We start from the raw sequence: 21768 nt of genomic DNA on the forward strand, positions 1-21768 counted from the left end.
TGCACACACGCTCTTGAATTTACTCATCAGTGTGCAAAATATAATTACCACCTTTGAATACATAAGCATCATTTGGGAAGCTTTTATGTTGGCCCGGGTGCACCTGCTCTTATGCAATCAAGCAGTGATGTATTCCTTTACCGATATGACATTACAATATAATCATCACACCCAATGAATTCCAGTGGAAAGCTTCACCTGTACCTGCAGATACACCATCAGGCTATACAGTTTTATGTCCACATGTTGTCTTATTTACTCACTGAGCAGTAATGTTCTTGAATAAAAGCTCAGCTCAATTGGTGGCATAGTAATTAATACCACAAACTAAGTGATCATTTTTAATGAACAAAAATAAAGGCTTGCATATTTTGACTTTTCTCATCATGTTCAGAGGGGCATGACATTTTCACCTGAGCAATTTAAAAAAAAAAAAAAATACCATAGCATAGGACCAGAGTCTGAAATCCTACAGGTTCCCAGTGGATGGTGGGTAAGAGCAATAAGTTGACAGGAACCTTGTGAGATGCAATAGGTCATGGATTCTTGAATCAAATCTTTCTCTCTAATGCTTTTCCCTGTACAGTCCTTTATATATACACACACTTACACACATAGTGCATATGGAATCACGTTTCATTTTCTCACTGCTTCTCTCGGTTGTCTTGAGACAGTTGTCTTGAGACAGTTGTCTTGCCTGTGGCAGCTGTGCACCACAAAACATTGCTCAGAAGTTGAAACTGAGGGTTTAATACAGTTCATCAGCTCAGAGTTTCACCACATCAACACTCCAGGAATGTCAAATATGTGGTCTATTTATTTTCCCATAGGCCTTGAAAATTGCAACTAATTCAATTAACAATGCTAGTTATGGTGACAGTGCACAAAGAGGAAGAGCATCTTTTCAGATATAACATGTCCCCCGTGATATTCAGCCCAATGAAAAGCTGACATATCTAGTCAACGTTGGCAGAATAACTGCATTTATTACCCTTAGGCTCTAAATAAGGGTCCTAAACTGCTCTAAACTTTGAAGGAACTCAAGCAGATAATTATTACTCTTCACACATGCCATTTAACACCTTTTCTCAAGCACAGACAACGAGACAAGATTCTTCCAGGAGAACCTGAGAAGTTGATATCCTCAATGAGAATATCTCTTTCTTTCATTCTTTCACTAACGAGCTGGCCCGTCTTCCCTGACTATAAAGAGTAGTCAGTCCATCATGCAGAAGGAGCGTGTGGTGTTGCATGAAAATTATGAACCATGAAGGTATGGTCCTCATTCAGAGCAATGCGAATTTAATCTATCTATCTATCATCAGTCCATGAACCTGTACTGAAGCATGCAAAGCATGACTCCTGAACGGATTTTCTCCCAAACCACATATGCTGATTGCTGCATCTGTAACAGCTCGGGTGAGAGAGACTTGCTCGAACCTGCAGAGCTCAGCTGAAGGCATGAGCTCGTGGAGTCATAAGGTGTCTGCTATCTTAATGAACCACCTCAGCTGCACGCATTGCCGAATCTGCACGCAGACTGCCAAGACTATCGCATTAACACACAGCACCATGCGGGATATTGACAAATATCTGAGGTAATAACTTAAGGGAGAAATCAGCTGGACTGTTAATCTATTTGTTTTAATACCAAGAAGACATATTGGAGGGTATTCGCTGAACAGCCAGAAAAATAAAAACATCTATATAATCTAATGCAATGCAGCACAATAACACTACAATTAACAGTAGTAAAGTGCAGGAATTTGTCTGTTGATTCAGTTCTGTGGCATTTTTCAGGCTATGCACTCAAATGGTGCTGGATTCAGATATATGATGGAGCAAAATCTTAGAACTAACTTACAGTATAATGAACTGCAGTGTATACAAGTTTGCACTTCATGTTTGATTAATTTGGCAAATGCTTTTGTCTACAGTTATTTCCACCTACATAAGTAGGAACAAGTCATCAACAGTTCTTAGTACATCCATTTCAAACAAATAAGAACATTTTGATTGCTGCATTGCAAGTGCTCATAGGATGAATTTTAAAAAGGAAAGTAAATACTAGGATTGCAGCTGCAATGATAGGTCACCTAACTGATTGCTGTGCTGTTTTATGCAAAAGTGCATCTGCATGTTAAAATGTGAGGATTTGCTCCTTTTTCTTGTCATATATCAGAGTAAATTCAACATTTTTTAAGCTTCTGGATGATGATTGGCTGGACGAAATAAGCAGATACAAGATATTGCCTTAGGCTCACAGAAATCATAAATGATATTTCTCAGAATATTTTAAAGTTATAACAATAAATTGATTAATTGATAGTGAAAATACTTAGTTATAGTTACAGTCAGGTGATTCTAGGTGTAGCTTGAAAAGCTGGGGTTTCTGTGACAGAAACGGACAGTGACTGGAAACATTGGTTCACGCCACCACCTACAGCCTTACAGCCTTACAAATTGCCAATTTGTAAGGCTGTAAGGCTGTAATTTGTTTAGCAATCAACTTAGACACAGTGCTAACAACAGCTAATATTAAAGGAGTTTTGCAGCTATGTTGAAGTGCATTACAGTATACACGTATCTACACTGTGCAGCAGTATCTGGCAGTAGGCAACAGTAAGACCCGATCTCACTGCAGTTCTTATTGATCTCTTTTTTTGTATGTTCACATGAATGACACATGTCAATCTCTATGGCTCAATATTATAATTACACACATATATATAAAACAAGGCAGGTTGGTATATGGCCAGTTACCTGCTACAGTTTTATTGTTCATGTAGCACTTATTTTACCACTGTTTTTAACTGATTTCCACTTAACCCTGGTGACAGTTACATTACTTATAAATGGAAAAGGTGTGTGCTGCACTTTCTAGACTTGTCACTCTATTAAAGGTCAGCTTCTTGTTAAGTAAGGTGCAATCCTTACAAATATGTGGTTCTCAATAGGCAAGACAAGCCTGTGTTAGTGGAGTCTGACTTACTGCTCGCTTGCAGAAAACACAGGCCAGGGTTAGACTGTAAATGTTCTATGACTTGTGATAAAGATGTTGACGCACTCTTTAATACTCCATTGAGATATAGTTCACTGGGATACTGAATACAGAAAAGTATAACTGTGGTGTTTAGAAATGAATACTCTTTGATGCCCATTAAAATTAATACTATGACAGTTCGTGCACTTGATCTCAACTCCTGAAAGCCCAGATGTGGGTATGACATTGCAACACTAACACAACCTGGCTCCAGTCCATAGTTTTGGATTATTACTGAGGAGGTCTGGTATGTGCTACTTGGCTGCTATTGGACTTAGCAATTTAGTGACATCACTAGGTAAGAATATCCACCACCGTGTATGTTTTGGCAAAGTCTTCTGTGATACAAGGCAGGAAACTGGCTGTTCTTGGCTCCCTGGAATAAAAAGTGGCAACAACAACTACAGCACAATGATTTTAGCCTACAGATTTACAGGTAAGCATTTGTGCATCTATGGGAAAACATAATGACCTTCCCAATGATCCCCATGAAGGACCTTTCAGGTATAGATGGATAGGCCTGTTAGGAAGGCTTTCTAAAAGGTAATAAGTAAGGGAGACTACATAACAAATTGTTTTTCTGCTTGTGCTTACTCTCAGGGGTTATTCCCTCAATGAATTAATATCGAAGCAGAGACTCACACCGAGGCAAGCTTATACCCATAAAAATTGGCAAATTATGGCCATAGTGACAAGCCACTCTATCAGTGAGGATGTTAATAATGTACAATATGCTGCTGCTAGGGTAAAGTAAATGATCATTACACAAAGGCAATGTGTGAAATAAAAGTTAAAGCCTCATACATCTCTTCAGACCACAGACTGTCACACACACATTAGGCATAGGGATTAAAAAATGGTCTAAATAAGAATAGAAAACGCTAAACTCTAATTGTTTTTGTATTACTCCCTGCCCTCTCCTGCATTCTCTCTCAAACACAGACACACCTTTACTCCTTGCTGACACCTTTGATATCCAAAACCCTCCTTCTGAAATGCTTTTGAAGAGCAGAAAACTGAAGTGAATGAGGCGAGGAGGGAATAATACTTTATACCTACACCTTCAGATGCTAACATCTTTCAACAAGCAGGTGGAATGGCAGCCAGACTGGAAGGGCTATTTTTTTTTTTTTTTTTTTTTTGAAATGCATCCACGCTATTTCAATAACAATTACCTGCATAACCTTCAAAGTTCTTCATTCATTTGAAAAACGCTGAACATAACAGAGGATTCTGCTCTGGGGCTCAGCCTGTCTGACAGAGATACATGAGGGAAAGTAAAGTACAATACTTGGCTGTATCGTCTGTTGGAGATGTAAGAAATCTGGCAGTGGGACTGTTTGTGTAACTCCTTCAGTGTTTGGATGGACTTCAGTCCAATTTTGCTCTGAGCTCTGGAAAGCCATCTCAACATGACGCACAATAAGATGGAATTTCGTTGCTTCTCCAGAGGTTTAATAGTCAAAACAAGCAAATACTTTATCAACAACAATTTGGATTTTAAATACTCGTTCCAAAGTAATAAACCATGGTTAGATCTAAATTACAACTTGTTTTTATTACGCATAGTTGTAAAAAAGTAATAATAATAAAAAAAGAAAATCACTCTTCATCCATCATGATCAACTCAGACGCACCTACAGGCAGATCGAAATCTCGGATACTTGCATTCTTTGGTGTCTAGCACGTCTCCACACCTCTGTCTTCTCTGATTCGTGTTTGAACATGAAGCACCGGGCAATGTGCTGTCACATCACTTTATAATCAGCTTGATAACTGCACACGGCGAGATTTTGAACATAAACGTGGACTCTACTAAAAAAAAAAAAAAGAAAGAAATGTGCGCACTGAGGGGCAGAGCCAAAATCGGTTAACTGCACTTGGATTATTCCAGTTTAGTTCAAAATAAAAGTTAAGATCATAGAAAACACAAAGCGAAGACTCCCACTTGAGCGCAAATAAATCCCCCACGAGCAACATGTTTTCAGATCGATCCAAACTGAGCTTCACAGTTGGAGATCTTAAAATAACGCTTTAGTTTGCGACCACTCCAACAAAGTGGTAGTTTTTACAGAAAGAGTCTATAAACGGATTGAACTGGATTCACATTGTAGGAGATTGTGAATCAAAATCAATGTTATTTCAAAAGAAATGCGTCGGTTTTCACAGACAGTGTGAACCACATGTGTTCCTTACCTGCCATCAAAGTCTGCACTTGCTCCAAAGCAGCAGCTACACACCAACAACAACTTTATCCATAATTCCATGATATAGAGAGTTGCGCGGTCACGCTGCTTGTCTTCTAATCCAAAAAAAAAAAAAAAAAAAAAAAAAAAAAAAGCACCGGCACCGGAACCGCCGAGGAAACAATTAAATGAAGAGTTTCTTTGACACAGCCTTAAGGTGCACAGAAAGAAAAGGTCTGCTGGCGTCCCTCAGACTGCTCATGTGCGATATTCAGGAGGTACGGGAGAGAAACCAGCGCGCTGCCTGGAGGTACTGACCCCGATATGTGTGTGTGTGTTTGTGTCTTTGTAAGTGTGCATGGAGAGCGGGACGCACTCTGCCGGGAAGAGAGCGCACAGCCCCTTGTCTTTCCTCTCCTCACAAGTTCAGTCAGCGGGGTCTCCAACCAACAGCACCCACTGCAGTCAAACCTTATCTCGCCTCTTTGGTATAAGGAGCGATCTAAGCAGCGCGGGTACGGAGTCAGCGGCACTTCCAGCGTAACGTCATGACCTGTACAGCCGTGAGGAAGAGGCTCCAGCTGCAGCTCCGTGCCGCGCATGCCTTGGATGTGCCTTTAATTAATTGCGTAGCCTGCTCTGCCGAGGCACGCAGGTGCATCGCCCACCCAGGTAGATTTTACGCACAAGGTAAAAACAACGCAGTGAAAATTACTGGGGCTGCTTTTGGAGAGGACAATAAGATAAGCGTCACAGAGAACAAAATGAACGGTTTGACAAAGTTTGAGAAGTGAATAAACATGCTTTTGTTAAAGCTGCGTAATTGCTGTGAATTAAAACATCAAAATACATACCAAAGATTCCAGCCTCAGATTCGGTTAATGCTTTAGTGAAAAGGGAGGCATGTCTGACTCATGATCATCACTTCATATTCATATTCACGGTGAGTTGAACTTCCTGTGTCGGACACAGTCATGAGGCCTATACCTCATTTTCAGATGTGACAGCCTTGTGCCTCCAGAATTCAAGTCAGTCGATAAAATAATTCCCCGGTAAGGACCCAGAGGAAAAGAAAAACATGTCTGTGTACCCGAACGCCATCAATTTCAGTAATGGAGAAGGAGATGAATGAGATGAAGGGTTTGATATGATTAGGCTACTGCCGCTCGTTCATACATGGCACCGTTCACTTTGTTATGCTCTGTCACCGATTTGATAATAGATCTATGCGGTGGCACAGAAGTTTCACATCTCAAGAAGCAAGTGATCGGCGGGATGCCGGTTTTGTATAATTACACTATTAATCACATTATTTCCATGAGCGAACTCCAAGACTGCGACTCCACCATGATTTATTGCATTTTAAAACAACCTATGCATTATGCAGATCAGCCAAACATATACCTCATTACCATCATTATTAGTATGCACTGATAAACTAAGACTGATATCAGGTGAAACTTTAAAGGGTCAGTTCACCCTGCCACTCTGACCTGCTGTGAATATGTCCCACTGCACTATCAGCTGTCAAGTGGTTACTGAAAAGCATAAAAATATATTTTTGTAATTTAGGTGGGGGTATTTTCAGCTAAACAGTGTCTGCGACAGCACACAAAGGTAGAAAATAAAACAGAATATAAGCGGGGATATCATAAAATGAGGTTATATAAAGGTGACAACAGATGTGACAAGCAGAATGAAAAGCATCAGGGAATAGATTACAATATTATTAGGCAAAATAACAGCAGCTGGGACCTGCTGTAGGCAACCAAGGTGGAGATGTATGAATAATAATTTGCTGTTATTCTGGATTCCTATAATTATTGCTTAAAAAAAAAAGTCAATAAAACCAGTTTTAGTGGTAATAGTGCATCTTAAATGGTAATTAGAAAAGAGCAAGCATGATATTTAACATAATGGAAAGGGCAGCACCGAAGCCCCCTGAATCCATTTCATCTCAGCTTGTACTTTAAACCAGCGTCTGTTGTAGTAACACACAAACAAGGCCAGTGTTTGTCAGAAGGGAAAATTCATACCATCAGGAGAGACCCCAAACATGGAGCATCGAACTGTTGCAGAGAAATGGCCATCAACACTGCCAGTGTAATGAAATGGAAAGCTGTTGGCCAAAAACTCCAAGCTGAGCTGAATTTTAATTACAAGCATTAACTGAAGTTAATAAAACAATGAAAGTGCCATTATTTTCCTGGTAGAGGTTTTCTGCTGAAACAAATTGTTCATTTCAGAGCTGCTTTTGAAAACCTCCACAAATGATAAAGAGTGAAAGGGTTAAAAAAAAGAAAAGAAAAGATTACAACATGATTATTTTGGTGCCAATTTAATAGATACACATAAAAACAAGCGATTAAATGACTCATGAAAACTTTTTAAAAAATGCTTTGTTTCAGATTCATGCTGTTTGGTATTCTGTGGGTCCATTAATTCAATAATAAAAATGTATTCAGCTCAGTGTGTCACTGACTCTATGCTGTCCTCAGAGAAAGGTGTCATAAAGCTGATTTTCAGGAAAGAAAACACTGTGGATGGACATAGAAATAATCTCAAAAGGCTCACTAATTTTGCCTAGACAAAGAATTTTTTTAAGTCACTTTCCAGCCCTGGGTGTTTGGATTGATTCAACGTACTTCACACCTCAATATTCTCCTGTCTCACATGCGAGCTTTAAGAAGTGCCACCTACTTAATCTCTCCTCATTTGTGTGTATATGCATTTCTGTAATGTGCACTTGTGCAAAGCCACGAGTATGAACAAGGAGTCAGACGTCTCCTTTTGAAAAAAAATTCCAGTCCTTGGACGGAGCTGTGTCTGTGGCCATTCACCTCGGGATAGATTGAGTCTGCTGACTGAATTCAGATGAGCACGATGCTGGAAAAGCCTGCATCTTGCTTGTCAATCCCTTCACTGTGAACAGGAGAACTAGCTCACCAGCTACCTCCCCAGATTTCTCAAGCAGCCTCAATACACTGTCAAAGGTGACAGCACAGAATTTTTCAGTGAAACAGATGACCAACTTCACCTGTGAGAATGAAAGCTTAAGGGTCTATAGTGTGTCTACAGTGTACAGGATTGGAAATGCAGAGCGTATCGTGTGGATTTCATCTACCAGGCTCTGAACACTGAGCCTCTAATCAAGCACACTGACCTTTCCACCAGTATTATAAAATATTCATTGGATATTACAGGTTGCATACCACATTCACATCCATTCTTTATAAGGAATAATCATGTTCCCTGTAGAACATTGACAAATGCTAAAGTTTACCTGATGTGAGTTTATATCTAATTTCTCTTACTGTAATCCTGTCTCTCTTCCTCTCTTGCAGTCCCTCACAAACACACACTGAGAAGTAGATAATAACAATTCCCTCTGATATCTTTAAGTGCAGATGAGGTTTTAGTGTTGAATTTCTCTTCTTCATAGTACCTGGTAACAGAAGGAGCTGACTGTGGAGTTCGATTAGGGAAAGCTATATGCAGGCAGGTTGCAAAATCAGCACGTGGATGTATATTATACTTAGTTCACAGTGTAGATGTGTGATTCCTGCTGCTTCTGTTTACTCTGACAGCTTGAGCACACAGTTTAGGCAAAGTCACAAATGTAACGTAGCAGTTGGTGAGAAGCTTGAGCTCTTTTACAACAACTAAGCTCCAAACAATTGAGCATAATTAACTAAGAAGGAGATTTACAAAAGGGCTTGTAGAAAATAAATAAACAGCAAATGTTGAGGGTGGATAAAAAACTTGTATGAAAAGTACCATCATGACACAGCCAAGAGACACAGAAGCTGGGTACTTTATCAAAGCCCAACTAATGCTTAAGATGCTCGGCTATAGACCGGCGCTTGCAGTCCGAATTATGGACTGGATCCTTCCAGTTGGCTAGAGTTGACTTCCAGTCCACTCTCCTGTGGTGGTCTTCCCACCAGCATGTTGTTCTTAGGTGAACAGCTTTCAGGCTCCATAGTCATCACCTGTACTGAGTACCCATGAGTCTCTGCTGCCCATGATCGGTCTAAGTCCACCAGGCCCATACACTGTTTACCTACAGTGGTACAAATAAAAAAGCAGAAAACTTGGAATCATAAAGTGAACAACCCCAGTAAAAATTATTTAACAATACACTCAAACAGGAACACCTAATTTTTTAACAATGTTAAACAATCATCACCAAACAAACCCTCAATACCCCTCAGGGTTTAATAAAGTTTATCTTATCTTAAAGATTATAACTGACTGATGGATGTTTTAGGCTGATGTAATGTTAAACATGAGTCAAACAAGCTTATTTTCCAAATGTTCAAAATCTAAAGTTGATACTGAAAAAGAAGAGACTAGAATAATAAAATGTTTGCTATCTATCTTCAAAATCACGAGTGTCCATTAACAAACCACTTTCCTGATTCGAGATGTCTTTTTAAGGAAGACAGTGTCCCCATCCATAGGGCACAATGGGTTCACTGAATGAACTGATGATTGTGAAAATGATATGAAATCATATGCTATAGCAAATGAAAACCTCTGTGAGATTTCAGATCATTATGTAGGGCAGAACTATCCACTGTCACCATCACTCATCTGTGTCTGCTGATTATGTTGATATTAGTCAGGTTTAAATTAAGCAGCATTTACCTTATTGGTTGTTATATTATGAGGTATTCCTGTTATTTTGCCCACTTCCTGTATATCTTTGCATTACCCCTCACCTTCCTCTCTTCACATTGATTATCACACTTGTCTCTTAAACGTCAAATCTGTTGTGCAGTTTATCAGTTAGACAGCAGGTGGTCCACACAGTAAATGCAAGATTAGGTCTACCTAAACGTCACAGTCACAGTGGCAGGCTCCGGAGAGGTGTGATCAAACATGGTTAGAAAATGTAAGTTAGAGAGGTTGAGCCCTGTTAACTGATAGAGAGCAGAAACCACTGTGACAGGTGGTGTCAGGTACATATGAAAGGGCTTCAGACTGACGAGGCATTGGGGAGCCTCCTCGGATATAGTGGGAAGCTTTGATAAGCCCGAGAGCTATCAGGGTGAAAAAAGTCTTCATCATAATGAAGCACCGTACAGCGAAGCTTCAGCATAGCCCCGGAGGCTTCAATCTGACAAAACACTTCCTCCTCAGTCAGACAACACTGATCTGGCAGCTGTTCACTGCAGATGTAATGTCACAATGAAGATATCTCTACATTAACATTTTCACACACAAAAGTCTAGACCTTTTGAAAAAAATACAAAGAAATCTCAGCTGGCAAGTAAAAAGTAATTGTATAGTCACATGTAAATACAGTGTGAGATGCTGGTGTCCATCACACTAGACTACATGACAAACTGAAGTCACTAAGAAAAAAAAAATGTGCATGAGAAACTTCTTTATGATGTGAATCTAAAGAGTGATGGCCAACAACAAATACTAATACAGTATCCAAAGTTATGGTCAGACATACAGAAAGCGGGTGAATGTTGTGGTGTAGGGAGGAGACTGTGGGCCGTACCTATGAGTCGCCTGTCGGGAGGGAGCTGGACAGCAGTTTGGTCTGCAAAGCGGCAGAGGATCATGTGCTCCTGAAACAAGACGGTGAGTACAGGTGTGAACAATCGTAACGCTAACAACTGGATGAGAACTGTACTGTCTCAAAACCAATCAAGCATATCAGAGATTTAAAGAATTCCACAGTGTTTTTTAAAAAATGAGCCATTAAGTGAAATAAACATGTACATACAGACAAGCATTTATCCATCTTTTTTGGATTTTCTTATCGTAACAGCCTTGGATTGGGGGGCTGAGCCATCATGCACAGCCTGAGAGGCAGTGTTTGAGTGTTTGAAGTGTTGCAATGAAATTTTATTCAGACATTCATGGTCCCCATAGGAAGAAGTGCAATGACTGTGGAGATCTCTAAACTGGCATGATGACGTGTTTGTTTTCGAAATAAAATTTATCCTCACAATTAATCAACCAACTGTCGATAAATTTGCTTCATACTGGTTCATGTTATAACTGTAATAACTTTGGAGATGCCCTGACTTTTCATCTAGTGACATTCTGAGATGAGATTTTCAATCTGCCCAGTACTTTGGTTTATGACCACATACTTGGCGAACAGGACATTCCCATTTTTCTCAGCTGTTAGCATGCTGTAGTGTGTTCAAAGTGTCAGTGGACTGAGTAACAGTGATCGACCGAATGAATTTCTCGGCTTGTGTACATCATTTGATGACCAGTTTACAGTGTGTCAGACTGACATACGACATACCATATATAAAAAAGTTAAAAAACAAAAAACCCAGACACACTTCATTTATGTAGTAAGCTTTATGTCAACAACATCATATGTTTCTTCTTTATATTAAACAATACCTGTAAACACTGCAGAAAGGTCTGATGAACCCTGGATCTGTATTTCCAACTAAAGGTCAGATGTTTCTGTCCAGTTATTAGCTCTCTATGGTTCATGGAACATGAGAGTCAGGGGAGTGGTTAGCCATCTCTAACCTGTTTCTAATTTAATCGATTCCATTCGTCACTCCACAGGGTCGACACTGAACACGAAGCCATGGACCAAGTGCTTAAAGTTAACACTGAGCACCAATATCGCACACCATTAGCCCTTTATGTCAGTGATTCACCATTTGCCAATGTGTTGTCAATTCTGTTAGGAAGGACAACTGTGGTTCTGCAGTGAAAGAATGCAATGCAGCTTTTATATCTGCAAGTGCTGAATGGGTGATTGGAAGCAGAGACCCGAGAAACACTGAGGTTCTGCTTGCTGAGCCCAAATGAATGGCAGATCCCATACGTGGTTGTTGAAAGCAAAACCACAGGGGGAGACGGGGGAGATTTAGAGCTCAGGCCTAAAGTGGCAGATAATGTGTCTGCTGATTTAAACAGGATAAAGATTTCTCCTACTCTGTGGCTACATATTTACCTTCTTATATTCCATGCAGAAAATATGACAATTTGCTCACTGGGCTTTTGGACAAAGAAACAAAAATAAAAAGTCAGAATTCACTATCACTGAGCTGTGCTTTCTCAGAGTCATGTAAATAGCACACAATCTTTTGTGCCTCTCAAGCCCCATTTGTAAAAATGTGTCTCCTCTAGTACACAAAAGAAAAGAAGTTAAAGGTGGTCTAATGTTGTGGCATGTCAACTCTTGAGGTTGCTATGACTAGGACCTGCAGCCAACTTTTGCACAGATTCTCCCCAGGGGCACTGACAGGCCTCATACATCATCATGGGATCTGCCCTCACCAGAGTACAGTGCTGTGTCTGTGCTGAGCGATAAGGGATTGAGAGCATGAAGGGTGTGAACCTCCTTCTTGTAACTGCCTGGAGAAATTTTGCTCCCAAGACAGTGATGAGCCCAGAGATCTCATTAATTTTGGTTTACTGCATTATAAAAGAAAGAAAACAAACAAAGAACAAAGAAACAAGAAAGCAATATCATAGACACAAGCTCAAAAAAAAATCTTACTGATGCCAAGTAAAATAAATTTGTGTCAATTTGGATCCATCTAAATAAGAAAAGGAGCCATCTTAGCTTTGTTATAACCTAAGTGGAGATTAAGTACTAATACACACATTGCTACATTAGAATGGGATGAACTATACAAACTAGTTTTAAAATAAATATTAGTTCTTACTTTACATTTACTCTTATGTATGTTTTACAACTAACTGACTGTTAGCATGACAACTGTGTGACTAGTTTAGGGTGAACAGTAAAAAGAGATAATATGGAATATGGTCGTTCAGACCTATGACATGATAAATACTGTTCAATGACATAATAGTAATCCTTGTATCAACTGTGATGCTACAGTACTGTGACTTTGTTGTGGTTCAGATGTTTCCAAGTTATCAATTTACATATTAGCAGATCGCTAGATAGTTGATATTTTTCCTCAGTGCAAATGAATAATGAATGAGGGATTTAATGACATTTAAAATCATACCTTGTAGGTTAGAGTCTCTTGGAACCTTTTGCTGTAAAACAGAAAAGAAGGAGGATAACCTGATGTTAGAAGTGTAATGAACAGACAAATGGCACTTATCATATGTTTACTTGGCCAGATCAGGCCAAGTATAAAGGTTTTTTTTTTTTTTTGAAAGATCACTTTGCAGACAAAACAGGTATTCATAACCAAATCTGAGGATGAACAAAACCTAATCAACTTGCATTGTCTCTAAAATAAACCTCTTTCCTGTTGGAATGAAGACCTTTTATAAAATCAAGGGTTTTGCTACTATGTGGGAACAAAGTCACTTTGTTTGGAACGGTTAAATCACTGCTGAAACTAATTAAAAATAAACATGAAAAGGTTCAGGGGTTAGGGGCCAATCAGGTTACACAGAGAAAAGTTTTAAGTTTAACTGAAACAGGACTTAATGAAATGAACTGTTGAGTTTCACAGCTCATAAAAACTGGTGAACTGCATGGAATGCCTACACCTGCAAAATACCCACATGAGTACCTGGAACACCACCTGAGGGTAAAACACTAAAATTAGCAGGACGAGGACTGACACATTCAGGTGTGTGGGGCTCTTGCACATACTGCCCTGCAGAGACACAGCTTCTTCTTGTCTTTTTTTTGTTGATCTTTTGTACTTCATGAGGAGTCAGGAGGGGTGAAGTGTCATGTTAGCAAAACTGTGTAAAAGAAAAAACTGAGTTTGTGAAAACTCCTAAATATTTATACTGTATACTGAGACTCCTCCCCAAGGCACAATTTTAGGGTCAGTAATGTCATGGACACAGTACATTGTATATTCAGGCTGTGTAAAAGTCACACATCAGATCACATGAAGCATAGTAGCATAGCCACAATACCCGCTCTTCATTCAGTATCCAGTATCATTTTGGTGAAATTAACCCAAACATTTGTTGAGTGCAGCACCAGGATCGTAAATTGCCTAGTGGTTTGCCAAACTTGTTCTTGTGGCATATGCTGCCTGAGCAGTAACTAGTTCACTCTTGGTTTTTGGTATTCTACAGCCGTGCCACGATCATTTTATATTGATGCTGTGTGCAAGTTATAAATTGCTTATCATTTCTATTTCACTTGCAGATATTGCTGTCCACAGGCACACCACCAATGATGTGCCACCCTAGTCTGAATACTTATCTGAATCATGTCTGGCAGTATTTGCTGGGTGTCAATGAGCGTGGTAGCAGAAGGCACTTTCACCTTCATCTGGGTCATTGCACCCTGGTCCAGGAATACATTTTAAACTTAATGACTCTGATTCTATTATACTCTGTTAATGCAGCAGACATGCTAATTAAGATGCAATTAGTAGAATGAAAAAGATTTGTCTTACTGTGTTGTAACAGATTGTTTAAGTAATTGCAATGAACATGATGATGGTGTTTTGATGTGCATATAACTGCATGTCACTAGCACTTGTCAGATGTTGACTGTAAGCAGCTTGCCGCTTCGATTAGTGGTATGTAACTGCTGTTTGTGCATATACATAATTGTACATGTGTAATAACAGTATGCCACTTGTCTTCTACTACCACATACCACTGGCTTATGACAATTCCTTACTGGCATACCGCTGCTGACTGTGATATGCTGTTACTCCTGGTACTAGTCCAAGAGCGTGCATTTAGGTTTACTGAAACCTACAAAGACTAGAAATCCTTCATCTGACAACTATTTCCACAACACATTCTTTCAGTTATGACAGAAGGAAGCAGGCATTGAATTACTGAGTAAATACAGAGATACCACTTAACACACAGTCACACTGGAAGTCTGTGACTTCCAGTTGCAACCCCTGAAACTACAAACAAGAACAATAAATTCTTGCATATTTATGTTCCAGAAGTGAGAAGTGATGAGAACATGAAAGAATATGCAAGAGGCCTAAGACCTAAGATGAGCTGTGACTCTGCACTGAAACCTGATTGTGACCTAAAAATTTCTAAAAATAATTTCACTGGTACTATGTGATGTCGCTAGTCATGGTTAAAATCACCCTAAAGAGAACTGTGGGCAGTGACTACATAAGAAAGAAAACTAATCGGATTTTGTAGCACCACATTCTGCATGATTTTATCAACCAAAACTGGAAGAGACCAACTTCAACCAATCAGTTCTAATGCCAAAATCAAAGCTGCAATTATGTGTCTCCAGCTTAACTTGCTAGCGATCAGTCTCTCAGTTGCTACAACAGCAACCTTACACAACAGCTTCGTTTTGTATCCTGGAACTTCCAAAAGTAGATTTAGTTACATACTACACTGTTCTTAAGCCATTACAGTACCATTCGTCAACAGAGTGCTGCTATAGCAACAGAATCAACATCATTATAGTAGAGCCTCTCTATTTTTCCTTCTCTGCCTTTGTTTGGTTCTCCCATCTCTATTCAAACAGCACAGCTTAGCTTACAGCATCACCAGGACAGAAAATTAAGTGGTTAATTCTCCATAAGGCTACATGTGATAACATAATACCAATAAGACTAGCATTACTTGTCCGTTTACAAATGGATTTTCCTGTCACTCTGTTATATTCATGACGGCCTCTGCACAGAGGGCCCTTTTGTGTTGCTCTTAGGGCATGGCTGAGATTGTAAAGGTGAGGGGCGCACCCTATTGTGCAGGCGATGTGACACTGCTGCATCATACTGTTTGATGTGATGATAAGAGATGACAGATAATCAAAAAGCAGCCACAAGAGACGTATATCATGTTTATGTGTTAGAGTGAGTAAGAATTCATGTGAAAATGAAGAGCGGGGGAGAAATCATGGAACGGAAGTACTGATCCAAGCAGGGCTTTAACGAGAAAACAACAAGGTCAGAAACAACATTTAAAAAAGCAAATATCTAGAGATGGCAAGTCAGCAATAACCTCTTGGGAAATGTGAATTTGACTGCATTCTGGATGAAGCCGTAACAACAGGGACTGATGACAAATGCAGCTCTTGCTTGGATGCAATGCTCCATCACCATGTCTGTTGCAACGCCACATCCATGGAGAGCAACCTGAAAGACATAAAGAAAGCAAATACAAAACTTAGATTCACCAATAAAATTCCTTCTTTAAAACCTTCCCTGTCCAACACCATCAACAAAGTGAGAGCACTTGAGAACATGCGCCCAATCTCATTGATTATTCTGTAATGGCTGCTGCTATTAAATATATTTATGCTTCCAAACGACTTGGGGAGTTAAAGAAAACAAAATGTATTAGCACTTTATAAGCTGAGGCACGGATGCATCAGGATTCCCACTGAGTGGGTAAACTGTGCGTGGTGATGAACACCTAGTTATACATTAGTCATGGTATGGTTATACATTGCAGTGGAAAGGAACTAAAATACCCAATATTATAGCGTGCCTGCTTTCCAGCCATTTCTCTTGCTCAGTCCATCCACAAAAATACATTATGATGCCTCAAAGGCAATGAGCTTTATATCCCAAGTACAGTGGTAAAATAGATGATTTCCTCTGATGCATACATTAGCTAAATAGATTCTCTGTTAATGGTCCAAATAAAACACGTTATCAAAAGTTTGATGAGACAATAGCACCTCAGGCTCACTCGCATTAACCCCATCGAACTCAAGCAACCACCTCAACCCTTGATTTGTGTCTTTGTTGTCACTTGGCGTCCATGAGTCTGAATCCGCTACACTGAAATGTTTTGGTAGGGGTACATTTCTCTCCCTGGAAATTGCATTTTTGCAGCAACCCTTTTGTTCACAACTGTAAAAGAAACCAAACATATATAACATGTACTTAACATGTCATTTCACAGTCTGTACTTGGAAATAAGCTTTCCCATCTACATGAAGAGCTCTTAACACAATTATTGTGCCGTTTATCAACACATAATAATTTATTCCTGTTTGAAAAGATCTGCATTGATTTAAACATAAGATCATGGAAGAAGAGTCTACACATGAAAGAATAAGCAGAAAGTGAACATTTAGAAATTGGCGTCAATTATCTGCATGGCCTTGCATGTATTTGACATCTAATTTTCTATCCTTTTATTCAGAGCATTAGGAAAAAGCCCCAAATCCTTCCAACAGTATGTTTCACACTGCTGATTAGGAGGAGTTACGATCAAAGATTGCTTGATGTTACATCCTCCACATCATGAGCAAAAATAATTAACAAAATGAACACAAACCCTCGTATCCAACTATTTAATCTTGCAAATTAGTCAAGCTTGGAATGTGTGTATTTACATATATATCCTACAATAACCCTTGCTTTATCAATTGTGAAGAATATTTTGTGTATTTAGTCACCAGTACTGATAAAGCATTGCATGTTTTGTTACTTAATTAGTGCTGTGCACAGTAATTTGTTACTTTTCTTACTTAATAAAAATGCTTAATAGGTAGAAATGTATCCACGGCTGAGTTAAGATCATCTCATAGACATACCATATGTCACACATGCCTTTACTAAGTTTTACCTCTGCAAAAATAGCTTACTAGACCAGAACATAAATTAATATGCAAACTACCAAAGACTGTGTTCTTTATTCATTTGTCTTTTAAGGAGCAGAGAGGCTGTTTAGATCTGTATCTTTCTCTCAAAATAACCACATCACAGGAGTAATGAAGCTTCCTTATTCACTCTTACTCAAATAATTACATGTCTCACTATCTGTGCTGGAGAAAGATCAAGTTCCTGTGATACAGCTAATCAATACTCTACTTAATCAACATTACACTTCACAAGTTCCATACTCTTACAGAACATATTTCAAAAACTTCAGTGGAGTTTTCAAGGTTCAGTTTCTGTTACAGCTGGGCTGTAACAAAACAAAAGATCAGCATTGGCGGTACACCTGATAAAACCATATTGGAATTAATCAATACCCATTTTACATACAGCTTAAAGCAATGCTGGCAAATTTAATTTTCTTTAAACAAACATAAAGAATCAACTGAAGGAATCAATTGGAAGCAATCAGACCCTTAAGCAGAACCAATAATGGAACTGGATCCAATAAAATCTAAATCAACTTTAAGCTCTATAGCTTTTCCAGCCTCTGAGGTCTATAGTCTCAATGTTAACTAACTAAAAATGAAGTGCGCTGTATGTAGGGTCTGTTTCTGATACTAGTCTAACACCTGGACTATGCAACTGCAGCCAGGAAGAGCAGACACTGACTAAGAATAGGGGCAGCTCTACTTAATTAGCCTGATTAAATGAACATGACTAAAAATGGGACCATGTATAATATATAACAGGATTAAAATCAGTGCGATGGTGGCTCATTCAGGTAGAAATATCTGTGTCATGCTGGAAGGAGCTTAGCCAAAGCAACAGCTGAGGCCGCATAACTGACGTATAAATCTTAAGCAGTACAGAAAAGGACAAACCTGTTTTGTGCATAAATCTCGACACTCGTGGAAAACTGTGTACATAAACCTTTTGCCTAGGTTACAAAAAATATCCACACCCACATACTGTACACAAGATTAATGTCTGTTGTTTGTTCCTTGCCAAGTGGAACAGGTCTCAGTGGAGTGACAATGCTAAACAATAGCTCTTTCTAATCATTCTAATTACAGTAGGTATATATATATATCTTTCCAGATTGGTGCCAGACTCAAAGTAAGGCTATAGCACAGGCTTTTCTCAAACTGGCCTGTGGCACATGGCAGAAAGATGAAAATCCAACATGTCAGGTGGAAGGCATTGATCTGAGACACATTAATAAAGACGATGATTTAAGAGTGATGAGGATAAAGACTCTATGGGAAAGCAAAATATTGCTTGTGGGAACAGTATTTCACAGAATCTAGAGATTTACTCTAAATTGACAGTAATTAACTGAGAAGTCAAGAGCTCTGTAGAGGTAGGTGGGAGTTTTAAATAGGACTTGTGAGGGTTTCAACTTGCATCTGGAAAGCTACTCTATGCTGTTTGAGCCGTATTAAGTACAGGGTTTGAAAGCTAGTAAAATATTTATGCCGCTGTTGCAGGTAGCTTTGCAGAATTAGACGCTTATACTAACCTTGATCTTTTAGTTTTGCAAACACAAATAGGCAGAAGTTCACTGTTGGCAGAGACGGAGGTGTTGGCCAAAACGTCTGCATAAAACTTGAAATGGCTGGCAACCATTTTTACTTCTATAATGAGCAGTGCCCAAAGATTAGGCTTTTCGTTCCAAATATGACTTACATGATGTTGGCAAATACTTTTGAAAGCAAATCAAAAGCTCTTTGGGGAACAGATTTTAGAGTAAACAAGCAAAAACAAAGACCATTCAAAAGATCCTTTAACCTTGACCTTAACTTTGTCCTTCATTTTCTGGCTATAACCACCTTCTGGTTTTCCAGTAATCAGAGCAGGGACAGTGACATACACTGCTTGACTGAAGTGCACAGCACTAAAATGGTTCTGATTAAAATCTGCACTTCAGGGAATGAAAAGCCATCTGAACTGCTCTGACAAAAATAATTGCACGTTGGCATTTTGAGTTTCTGGAAAAAGATGGGGGAATGACATGTCTCGACATGTGTGTGTGGTTGTGCTTTCCTGAAATATATAAATATTTTAAGACTAAAAATACATGGTTCAGACACCTTGCAGTAAAGTTGTCATTGTGGCAGAGCAGGAAGTCACACAATGATTATGCAGTGTTTCTCATTTTCAGTCAGCCATCAGAAATGATAAGCACTGGGTTATACTGGCTTAATAATTATTATTAATATTTTAATTTCTAAGCCAAATTGTCAAGTCATGCCTCAGTGTCAGAAAAGGTCAATGTATATATACACACGTATAAGCTTCACAAAACTAATGCCGACTGTTTTCACATAAATTATTTCCACTCAAGTTCGGATAATTACTCAGGTGTTAGGTCTGTTACAGATTTGCAGTAAAATAAATCAATAACATGCTCATATACAAACGAGATGTTGTATCCTGAGTTTAGTTTTTCATGGCATTGCTAATTCCACTGTCTCATTGCTATAATTGATTTGTTAGTAGTGTAAGTGAGAAAAGTAATTGATTTGTGAAACACGGTAATTGATTTAAACAATGATTTAAAACACAATAATCACAGTTTTCATCAAAATGCAAATCAAATCAAGACCACGGAAATTAAAGCAGTGTTACAAATTGTGATAACCTGACATTAAAATATATTTCAGCAAAGATAATATTATTATTACGGTTAATTTAAACATCTAATTTGTAAAACATGTTTTAATTTTGCATTTACTTGCAATACTTGATTTTCAATTATTCACAAATTAGGAAAATCCTCATTAGTCAAGTCAATGGATGTGTTCATACCTAGATAAAAATCTAACAATAGATGAAAAGAAAATTGTGATGAAATCACATTTTTGTAGAGCATAATGTTACTGTAGGTTCCACATGCTCACCCCAATGTGAAAGGGTCCAGTGAAGTAATCCAAATTGGCCTGAATGAAGCCAATGTTTTTCAGTCCCAGCTCAGTACAGCGACTCTGTGCCCTGACCAAGGACTCTTCTTTGTTCTCTATGAGAATGACCTTGAGAAATAAGACAGAATAAACTCACAAATCTGTAAATAACTTCTACATTTCAGTTAAGCTGAAATTGCCAAAAATGATGCTTAAATGTATATATGTAATCCACCAAGAGGGAAAACAGCCAATGAAAGCTCACAAATGAAACAATAAACACAGATTTTAATTACCAAGATGGCAGGGGGTCATCTTATATAATAATAACAGAAGAACACATTAGGAGTTCATGTTTTGTTTCGCAGGACTGAGTATGTATTTAATTATTAATGATCACTTTATTAGTAATAAATGTATTGTTTTACCTTTGTAAAAAAGGGCATATTCCTGTTTAAAGGTTAAGTCTGACCAAAATGGCATCCACACACTTCTGCACAAATACACATTTATAGACATACATTACCTGGCAATCTGGAAGAGAGTGAGCCAGCACGATTCCGACGTGGCCCTGAGAAACAGCACAAAGAAGAGGAAGAAAAAAAAAGTGAAAATGCACAGCAGGACTATGGTACACAACAAAGAGCGCATCAATAGAGTTATGATTATTGCAGCCCTTTCCAACCAAGTATTGACCCTTTAGCCACAGTGCATGTGTACACCAGTCAACAACAAAATACATCTAAAGAGGAAAAGGAACATGAAAACTAGGCTCCTAGATTTTTAATGTAGCTGTCGTCAGGTGCAATGAAAAATACACATGGAAACCTGGACTGATGGATTAGTGCATGTACCGTTCCACTGCAGAAATCCACAATGATGTATCCCGGCTTGGCTAGCTGCATAACCATGGCAACCAAGTTATTCAGCTGTTGCCGCTTCCTGACTGCACGGATATTAGACATCTTCCCTGGAAAATGGGAAAGCACAGGGTCTCATTACATCTCAACATAAAGTAGAGGAGCAACAGATTTTTACAGCCAATTAATCTGAAAACTCAAAGGAAAAACTAAACTGTCAGAGAAGAAAACTATGAAACATAAATGAGATTTCTTTATAAGTTTAAAAGGCTGGCTCCA

At 38.8% G+C, this 21768-nt stretch overlaps 2 protein-coding genes across 6 annotated transcripts in view; both read right to left on the reverse strand.

Annotated features, from left to right (window-relative positions):
* Positions 1-5802, reverse strand: part of npnta (nephronectin a) — a 45795-nt gene extending 39993 nt beyond the window's left edge. The window contains exon 1 of one of the 3 annotated variants that reach the window (XM_026303831.1): positions 5240-5802. In XM_026303831.1, the coding sequence (XP_026159616.1) occupies positions 5240-5310 (71 nt within the window). In that variant the 5' untranslated portion in view covers positions 5311-5802. The remainder of the gene's footprint in view (positions 1-5239) is intronic. The other 2 variants (XM_026303832.1, XM_026303833.1) reach the window with 2 other exon arrangements.
* A 3129-nt stretch (positions 5803-8931) lies between these two features.
* gstcd (glutathione S-transferase, C-terminal domain containing) overlaps positions 8932-21768 on the reverse strand; it is a 39291-nt gene continuing 26454 nt past the window's right edge. For 2 of the 3 annotated variants that reach the window (XM_026303987.1, XM_026303986.1), the window contains 7 exons: positions 21484-21599; positions 21156-21200; positions 20630-20758; positions 16117-16250; positions 13209-13239; positions 10745-10814; positions 8932-9292 (listed from right to left, as the gene is read on the reverse strand). In XM_026303987.1, coding sequence (XP_026159772.1) covers positions 9105-9292; positions 10745-10814; positions 13209-13239; positions 16117-16250; positions 20630-20758; positions 21156-21200; positions 21484-21599 — 713 coding nt within the window. In that variant the 3' untranslated portion in view covers positions 8932-9104. Of the gene's footprint in view, positions 9293-10744; positions 10815-12504; positions 12643-13208; positions 13240-16116; positions 16251-20629; positions 20759-21155; positions 21201-21483; positions 21600-21768 lie in introns of all 3 variants that reach the window. The other variant, XR_003295521.1, reaches the window with a different exon arrangement.

This window comes from Mastacembelus armatus, chromosome 1 (genome assembly GCF_900324485.2).
Source record: "Mastacembelus armatus chromosome 1, fMasArm1.2, whole genome shotgun sequence".
Classification (NCBI taxonomy): domain Eukaryota; kingdom Metazoa; phylum Chordata; class Actinopteri; order Synbranchiformes; family Mastacembelidae; genus Mastacembelus; species Mastacembelus armatus.